Source organism: Sus scrofa, chromosome 12 (genome assembly GCF_000003025.6).
Source record: "Sus scrofa isolate TJ Tabasco breed Duroc chromosome 12, Sscrofa11.1, whole genome shotgun sequence".
Classification (NCBI taxonomy): Eukaryota; Metazoa; Chordata; class Mammalia; order Artiodactyla; family Suidae; genus Sus; species Sus scrofa.
This window is the reverse complement of record NC_010454.4, coordinates 44,677,358-44,686,863: the sequence shown is the minus strand read 5'-3', so window position 1 is coordinate 44,686,863 and position 9,506 is coordinate 44,677,358. Positions and strand designations below refer to the sequence as shown.

The following is a 9,506-nucleotide window of genomic DNA, read 5'->3' as shown; positions in this document are numbered from 1 at the left end:
AAAGGCAAAAAGCCAAAAAAAAAAAAAAAAAAAAAAAAAAAAAAGAAAAAAAGAAAAGAAAGTGAGATACAGAGAGGTAAGTGACATGCCCAAGACAGTAGCAGAGTACAGGTAATTGAACTGAGCCATAGAGCAGGAGACTGCACTGCTGTCCACTGAGTGGCCTTTGTTACAGTGCAGAATATGGGCACAGATGTCAGAAGTCATGTGTTCTGGCTTGGCCTTGAATGTCCAGTCTCCTGGTTTCTTTATGGGTACATTGGGATCATTAATAATGGCTATGGCGTTGGTGGGTAATTAATGCGTATGATAAGAGATCCACAAGTGTTAATTATTGGTATATGGATAGTCTCGTTATCATCATGGGTGTTTCTGGGGCTGGGAAGGAGACGTGTAGGGCGGTATCCTTGCACGGTTTGCAGGTGAGGTCACTCAGTGAGCCGGGGGTGAAGGGCCCCTCGATTGCCCTCTCCAGCCCAGGGAGGGCGGGGCCAAGAGCGAAAAGGCCCACCGGCCCTGATCCCGCCCCACCAGACTGCAGGGGAAAAAAAAAAAACACAGCGGAGAGACGCTGGGCGCAGGCGCAGAAAGCCGACCGCCTGGCGCCCGTTCAGAACTGCAGGAGCATGGAGGCGCCCGCGAACTCCCGGGACCAACGCTGCGAGGGGCCCCCGGAGTCTGTGCTGTGCCGCGGCTGCGTGGAGCCGCTCGTCTTTCTCGCCAACTTTGCCTTGGTCTTGCAGGGCCCGGTCACTACGCAGTACCTGTGGCACCGCTTCAGTGCCGACCTTGGCTACAATGGCACCCGCGACAGGGTCAGCTGCAGCAACCACAGCGTGGATCCCACCGCGCAGGTAGGAGCGGGCGCGGGGGAAGAGGCGAGCGGCGTGGCAGGGGCGGGCCCTGGACTGGAGCGTGGGGCAGCGGCGGGGGCGGGGCCTGCGTGAAGGTTTGGGGCCATCCGGGGCTTATACGGATATTGGGTGGTGGGCGGGCCAGAGCAAAGTTGGGGCCTGAGAACTGCGGTGTAGGGTTGCATAAAGTTGATCTCGATAAACCGAGCCTTGAGGGTAAACAAAAAGGGGGTGTTGACTGAAAAAAAAAAAAAATCCATAACCTAAAAGTTGAGAACTATGTTTTATTTGGTGGACTTCCCTAAAACTCAGGCCCTGGAGGCAGTTTCGCAGATAAATCAGCAGACTACTCCTATGAGATAAGGAAGGAGCCAGGATTATATAGGAGTTTTGCAACAAAAACCAGACAGTCGGAACATCAAAATACTACTGTTAATTAAAGAAAGACATCTCAAGTTAATGAATTTAGTACTTTGCTACATAAGGGAAGATACGAGAGCCTGGGCTTATTGAAATCATTCCTCTTTTTTTTTTTTTGAAGGGCTGCACCCCTGGCATATGGAGGTTCCCAGGCTAGGGGTCTCATCCACGCTGTAGCCACTGGCCTACGCCACAGCAACAGCAACATGGGATCCCAGCCAGTCTGTGACCTACACTACAGCTCATGGCAATGCCAGATCCTTAACCCACTGAGCAAGGCCAGGGATCGAACCCACAACTTCATCGTTCCCAGTCAGATTCGTTAACCACTGAGCCACAACGGGAACTCCGAAATCATTCCTTTGATGTGCACTTTAGCTGGCTAAGGACCAGTATCCTGTTCTTGCCCTGCCTGGGTCCCCTTAGGGTGCACCTTTGGGGGGTGGCTGCAGCAGCTGAGAGCTTTGCAGTGGCACCCTCTTTGTTTCTGTCCTTCAGAGCTTACCATCAGGGGCAATAGGGATGGCTGATGGCTTGATGGCCGCAGCATCCTTTGCTGGCTGGTGTGGCAGGCGGCGTTTTTCATTCACGGTGGGAAAAGTCAGAGAATGTAACATGCCCGTTTCCCATACCCGCTCCAGTGTCAGTTTTTTTTTTTTTTTTTTTTTTGTCTTTTTGCCATTTCTTGGGCCGCTCCTTCGGCATGTGGAGGTTCCCAGGCTAGGGGTCTAATCGGAGCTGTAGCTGCCAGCCTACACCAGAGCCACAGCAACGCGGGATCCAAGCCGTGTCTGCAACCTACACCACAGCTCACGGCAATGCCGGATCCTTAACCCACTGAGCAAGGACAGGGATCAAACCCGCAACCTCATAGTTCCTAGTCGGATTCGTTAACCACTGCGCCACGACGGGAACTCCCAGTGTCAGTTTTTAAGAGTTGTAGTGAAATTCTGTGAGGTTTAGGGCTGCAGAGAAAATCTTCATCCCAGGATGGTGATGGTGTCGGGGGTGGGCAGCCCAGAGCGAGGAGCAACACCTGGGTAATAAGACTCTTGCCTGCACAGGAAGTGGAGACTCTTACCTCCCACTGGACCCTCTACATGAATGTCGGCGGCTTCCTGGTGGGACTCTTCTCCTCACCCTGCTGGGCGCCTGGAGTGACTGTGTGGGCCGCCGCCCGCTGCTGGTGCTGACCTCCCTCGGCTTGCTGCTCCAGACCCTGGTGTCCATCTTTGTGGTACAGCTGCAGCTCCATGTTGGCTACTTTGTGCTGGGCCGCATCCTTTGTGCCCTCCTCGGCGATTTCAATGGCCTCCTGGCTGCTGGCTTTGCCTCCGTGGCAGATGTCAGCTCCAGCCACACCCGTACCATCCGAATGGCCCTGCTGGAAGCATGCATCGGGGTGGCGGGGATGCTGGCAAGCCTTATCGGAGGCCACTGGCTTCAGGCGCATGGTTTTGCTAACCCCTTCTGGCTCGCCTTGGCCTTACTGATAGCCATGACTGTCTATGCAGCATTCTGCTTTGGTGAGACGGTGAAGGAGCCCACACCTGCCCGGCTCTTCACACTCCGTCACCACCGATCCATTGTCCAGCTCTATGTGACCCAGGCTCCGGAGAAGTCCAGGAAGCATTTAGCCCTGTACTCCTTGGCCATCTTCGTGGTGGTCACTGTGCATCTGGGGGCCCAGGACATCCTGACCATCTATGAGCTGAGCTCACCCCTCTGCTGGGACTCTAGGCTGATCGGCTATGGCTCTGCGGCTCAGCAACTCCCCTACCTCACCAGCCTGCTGGGCCTGCGGCTTCTGCAGCACTGCCTGGCCGACAGCTGGGTGGCTGAGGTCGGCCTGACCTTCAACATCCTGGGGTTGGTGGTCTTTGCCTTTGCTACCATCACCCCCCTCATGTTCACAGGTAAAGCGTGTGGGTCAGGGACAGTTTGTTTATCTTAGAAGCGCTGGGTGAAAACTGGGGGGCAGCCATGTGCTGCCCCCACATATAGTTCGTGCACGGGTCTTTGGAAATGTTTCCGTGCCCCTGGCCTGTGCTGGAGGACAGACAACCAAGAAACCTGATAAAAATGCCATCTTTGTGAAATAGAAAATATAGACCTTCTGTAGCCAAAGGAATCCATTCACGCTATCACTTAATGAGTGAGATAGGGCCAAAGACAAAAATATGGCTCATACACTGATTGCTCCCACAATCTATATTTGTGGTGCTCTTAAGCAAAGTCCATGCCACTTCTCCGATAAGAATCACGAGACCTATTGCAAATGTCCTTGGTCAGCTTGTTTGGGTTTTTTGGGTTTTGTTCCTGTTTTTTGCTTTTTAGGGGCGATCCTGCGGCATCCGGAGGTTCCCAGGCTAGGGGTCTAATCAGAGCTACAGCTGCCGGCCTACACCACAGCCACAGCAATGCTGGATCCGAGCCGTATCTTCGACCCACACGGCTCATGGCAATGCCAGATCCTTAACCCACTGGGTGAAGCCGGGATTGAACCTGCAACCTCATGGTTCCTAGTCGGATTCGTTTCTGCTGTGCCACAACGGGAACGCCTTGTTTGGATTTTTTTTAAAAAGCCAGTCTTCTCAGACTACAGATGTCAATTTCCTGCCTGCGGTAGTTCTTTCTTTGGTTGGGGCGGGGGGTGACTGGGAATGAGGAAGTTAACTTTTTTGAAGGGACAGTTTGTTTTATTTATTTATTTATTTATTTTGTCTTTTTAGGGCCACACCTGCGGCATGTGGAGGTTCCCAGGCTAGGGGTCGAGTCGGAGCTGTAGCCATTGGCCTATGCCCACAGCCACAACAACAGCAGATCGAAGCCACGTCTGCAACCTACACTGCAGCTCACAGCAATGCCAGTTCCTTAACCCACTGAGCGAAGCCGGGGACCAAACCTCTGTCCTCATGGATGCTAGTCAGATTTGTTTCCACTGAGCCATGGCAGGAACTCCATTGAAGGGACAGATGTATTTTGAGAGAGTCCTAAAATATTTTGTGTAGAGTCAGCCACCCAGTAATCACAGTCTCTTAATGTGACTGCTCGCTTGGACAGGGTGGCTGACAGAGACCAGGTACCATTCTCGCCTGCCCTCGGCAGCACCCCTGCCACTTGGTGTTATTGGGCTCCACGCCCTCAGGGGTGCAGAGAGGATGAAGACGCTGTCATTGCTCTGGGGAGCCCTAGTGCAGTGGGATTTGGGGGCCTGTCACCTGAAGGGACCCCGGGGGACCTCATGATGTAGCCACTTTGGAGGCTCCCCTGTCCTCTTGTGGTTTTGCTGAGGAGACAGCCCTTGCACAAGGGAGAGGAAATAGTTACAAAGGAAACAGTGTAAGTCTGGGAGTAACTAAGCGTCAAGGGAAAAGGAACTTGCATTTCCCCTGTGCTTACTGTGCAGTAGCTCATTAGGGAAGTTCTTCCTGGGTCTAACTCGAGTCCTTCATGGGGCGGGGGGTTAGGGATCAGTCCAGGAGCACTGCTCCCCTCTCCACACCCCATTTTCTTGATGATTGTTTCTTCCTCCGCAGGGTACGGGCTCCTCTTTCTGTCGCTGGTCATCACTCCTGTCATCCGGGCCAAGCTGTCCAAGCTGGTGAGCGTGTCTGAGCAGGTGAGTGTCCGGGTTAGCCTGTGTCTGGTGTCTCAAGCCCAGTGTTGCCTGAACTGGGCAGAGGACACACATGGCCAGGAAGCAGCTTACCTTCCTCTCTCGCACCCTGGAGAAGTAAGGAGCCAAGACAATGGCATGGCTGTCCGCGCACCCAGAGCTGGAGTTGCTGTCATGGCTCAGCGGTAACGAACCTGACTTGTATCCACGAGTTGATCCCTGGCCCCACACAGTGGGTTAGGAATCCGGCGTTGCCATGAGCTGTGGTGTAGGTCTCAGATGGGGCTCAGATCTGGTGTGGCTGTGGCTGTGGTGTAGGCTGGCAGCTGCAGCTCCGATTTGACCCCTGGCCTGGAAACATCCATATGCTGCAGGAGCAGCCCTAAAAAGCAAAAAAAGAAAAAAAAAAGTGCCCAGAGCTGGCAGGACCACCGTGCTTTGGATTTTCAGACCACAGGTTTGGAATTTGTGGTCAGCAGTGCACAATTATCCAGGGTCCTTTTGGATAAGCCAAGTGGAGGATTTACTCTTTCCAGACCTCAGCTTTTCCATCTGTAAAATGGATGTGACATGCCAGAGTTCCCTGCTTCCCCGGGATCAACGTGTCCAAGCTCAGAGGAGGCAAACTACTTCGTGATATAGGTTTCAATGTCTCCCACGTGGCGATGAAGCAGAGGCCCGCAGGGTTAAATTGACTCACTCAAGGTCACTCAGGAAGTAATGGAGCTAGAATGCACAACCAGGTCTGTTTTGAAGAGCAGCAGGTCTTAGGATCTAGCTTTTACTTTATTTATTTTTTTGGCTGCACCTGTGGCATGTGGAAGTTCCCAGGCCAGAGATCAAACCTGTACCACCACAGTGACACCACCAGGTTCTTAGCCCACTGAGCCACCAGGGAACTCCTAAGATCTGGGTTTTAGTCCTGGCTTTGTCACCCACTGGCTATGGCATCCTGGGCAGGTCCTCTTCCCTCTCTGGACCTGTTTCCTCATCTGTAACAAGTATGAATTGCTCTTTTTTGTTTGTTTATTTTTTTAATATAGTTGATCGGATTGCTCTTAGGGTATCTGCAGGCCCTTCCAGCTCTGAGACTGACGGTTTAAAATCAGCTTCTGTTGATGTGTTGCTCATTTTGCAAAATTCACATTCTGCGGGTATATCTATAAAGAGTAGCTTTTCAGGCCTCTGGGTCTTTAGACCCTAGTCTGCAAACATCTGGCTTATCCAGTTTTCCCCAGCTACCCTGGAAGGAGGATCCAATGATAGCAGAGATTCTGGTACCATATATAGTCTTCTGTGGCTTCTGTTATCCCCGGAACCCACGTACCTTCATTCATTCACTGAATAAGCTTTTTAAATTTATTTTTTGTTTTTTAAGGCTGCACCCACAGCATACGGAGGTTCCCAGGCAAAGGGTTGAATAGGAGCGACAGCTGCCAGCCTACACCACAGCCACAGCAATGCAGGATCTGAGCCATGTCTGCGACCTACACCACAGCTCATGGTAACACCAGACCCTAACCCCCTGAGGGAGGCCAGGGATCGAACCCCGCCACCTCATGGTTCCTAGCTGGATTTGTTTCCACTGCGCCACAATGGGAACTCCAATAAATTTTTTCTAGCACCTTCCCTGTGCCCAGAGGTGCCAAGGGGAACAGGAAAAATTAGGCAGCCCTTACTAATTGGCTGCCAGGGGGCCTGGCCCTGTGATAGGTACTTTACATGTGAATTTAACATCACCAACAATCTATGAAAGGTATTATCCTTAGTTGACAAAAAGGGGCCAGAAACCTGGAAGGATGAGTGACTTAGTCACTGAGCATATAGCTAATAAGTACTGAAACTGAGAATTAGCCAGAAATTTCTCCTAAACAGGAGCTAATTCCAAAGGGGATGAACTGAAACAGTTGTATCAGGCTCTGGCTCAAAGATACGCATGTACTTATAATACGTAGATTCAATCACAGCCATTTGTTTGCCCGGGGTGTTTGTTTGCTCTTGTGTGCCCGGGGCTCTCCTGGTAGCCTCCTGACAACACCTGATAGGGGATTTAGAGGCGGGGAAGGTGAGAGGCCGAGAGGTTAAGGGACTTGCCCCAGATCACACAGGCAGTGGTGTCAGGATGTGCAGGGAGGTCCTGCAGATTCCGGAGTGTGCGGTTTCTTTCTTCCCAGGTGCTCTCTTTTCCGCCGTGGCCTGTGTGAATAGCTTGGCCATGCTGCTGGCCTCCGGCATCTTCAACGCGCTCTACCCGGCCACCCTGAACTTCATGAAGGGGTTCCCCTTCCTCCTGGGCGCTGGCCTCCTCCTCATCCCCGCCCTCCTGATTGGGTAAGGCAGGGCTCTGACCCGTGCTCGGGGATGGATCCCTGTCGCCTCAGGGTCCTCTTCCTCCTCCACCTCCTCCCTCCCGTCCTGGAGCTCTTCCGTCTGCTCTGGCTGCCTCTGACCCGGCTTGACTTACCTAATCCTCCGGGAGCGGTTCCCCCGGGGCCCGGCCGAGGGCCGGGAGGGGAAGGGTCAGGCTCGCCCGTGCTTCTTGGTGAGGCTGGGGTCTCGCCCCCAGGTCCCCTCATCCCCTTCCATCCCCACTGTACCGATGGACCTACAGTGGCAGACATGTGCTAAGGGGAAGCCCGGAGAGCTTCCGCGGCTGGTGGTGGCTGGGCCACAGGCTAACCGGACCCCTTGCTTCTTCTGTCTCTGGACATTGTCTCCACCTCTCAGCGTGGGGAGGGAGACACTACCTGGACCAGCACACCCAATAAAGCCTGCGTCACTTCTCCAGGAGTTGAGGGGGTCCCCCCCCCATGTTCAATCTGAACCCTGTCTCTGGTCTCTCGCAGGATCCTGGAAAGGGCTAATCATTGCCGTGAATTCCAACAGTTTTCCCAGAGCCCCTGATCGGCCTGGACCAGAGGACAGAGGGCAAGAGGCAGCAACGTGAGCACTAACCAACTGGAAGGATCCCAGCCCCCAGCAGCAGCAGCAGCAGCTCCCCCCGCAGGGCAGGGTTCGCCTTGGACCAGGTGGTCAAGCTAGACCACGGCCCCCACCTCATCCACAGCCGTGCCACTAGGATCTGAAATTGTAACCCAGACAGTCCCGCTCCAGGGCAGGCAGGGGGGGAGCCATTTGGAACAGGAATCTGTTTACCCTTTAGGCCGTCAACCACAGAGACCTCGCCAAGAGGGGAGGAGAGGTCAGGCTGGAGGGCCTGGAGGGACTGGCACCTCCCCTTCCAACCCCAACTGCACAGTTCATGGCGAGCAGCCACCAGTCACTGCTTGGTGATGAAAATGGTACCCGGTCAGTGTCGGCAGTGCAGGGAGGGGCTTGGTGCCCCCTGGGGAGAGGGTGCTGCTGTCTCTGGCTGAGAATCTATCTCCTGGGCTTTGCAGTGCCAATCATAATAAGAAGTCAGTATAACTGCCCGGCAAATGAACCTTCTGGCCCCCAAGGCATTGGGCCTGGGTTGCTGGGGGGGGTCCCTTTGTCTTCCTGTTCCCAGTTTGGCCATCATAGGTCAGGCAGCAGCAGCTGCTGCTGGGATGGGCAGGAGCCCCTGAGTTGCCATGGGACTGGTACTGGGCATGGCCAGCCCAGATCTCACCTGCCCACCCTTTATCGTCTCCTGAGCTGCTCGGAGGCAAAGGCTGCCACGCTTGCCTCAGGCCAGCAGAGCGGCTCCGGGCAGAGCCCTGGCCACTCGTTCCTCAGGGTCAGAGGTCCACTGCCTGATGTACCGGTCTTCCAGCTACACCAGCCCAAGTAGAGTCAGATTTTGGTACCAGTCAGCCCTCGAGCAGCTCCTCGTGCTGGGCCTTTCAGCGGGGCCATGTGCTGACCCTCCCTCAGGCATCTGTAGGTCAGCGGGAACCTGGAGATGGGCCCAGCTCCCCAGAGAACAAGGGGCCCATTTCTCGAGCAGTAGGCAAGCCTGGACCTAAAGTTGAAAGGCAAGATTGGATTTGGTATTAAGGCACTGGCTTCGATGAGGGCCAGAAGCCCCCAAGCAAATTAGGTGGTCTTTGACTCCTCGAAACAGTTGGCCACAAGCATGGCCCCTTGCTCGTCTTTTCCCCTCGTTCTCTCTCACCTGCCCTGCCAGCCAGCCTCCCGCCTAGAAATCACACAGGTAAAGGGGGAGGCCTGGGGCAGACCAGGGTCTGCTGTGGCCCTCTGAGCCTGGGCGTGTTTCCAGATTCCCATCTCACTGCCCTCTGTCACGAAGAGACCAAAGCAAGGAGAATGCCCTCTGCTGACTGTCCTGGTGGTGCGGATGACAGTGGGGAGGCGCTGGGCGAGCCTCAGGCCCAGGCTGTGCTCTGCTTCAGGCTCGGGTGGGGCCTCGAGCAAGGCCCTCTGTGCCAGGGGCTAGATCAGCCTTGCCCCTAATTGTCTGATCTTGGAGGGACAAGTCAGGAAACACTACATTAAATAATGTTCTAAGATCCTTCCTATCTCAGACATTCTAGAAGGTGACGCCTCTCTTCTTGGGCCTGGGGGAAGGATGAATGGGTCAGAGGTGGACTTTGGACCTCTGAGGGCCCCTGAGCAGTTCATGGTCCTGCGAGGGGTGGGGTGAGGCTGGGGCTGACTCAGCCCCAGCC

General features: G+C 54.4%; 1 protein-coding gene across 1 annotated transcript; it reads left to right on the top strand.

Annotated features, from left to right (window-relative positions):
• SLC46A1 (solute carrier family 46 (folate transporter), member 1) lies at nucleotides 587-9,365 on the top strand. Its single transcript, NM_001243383.1, is given in 6 exon segments — nucleotides 587-854; nucleotides 2,339-2,411; nucleotides 2,414-3,190; nucleotides 4,814-4,895; nucleotides 7,066-7,224; nucleotides 7,740-9,365. Coding segments are annotated over 6 exon segments (1,377 nt in total). The 5' UTR covers nucleotides 587-626; the 3' UTR covers nucleotides 7,798-9,365.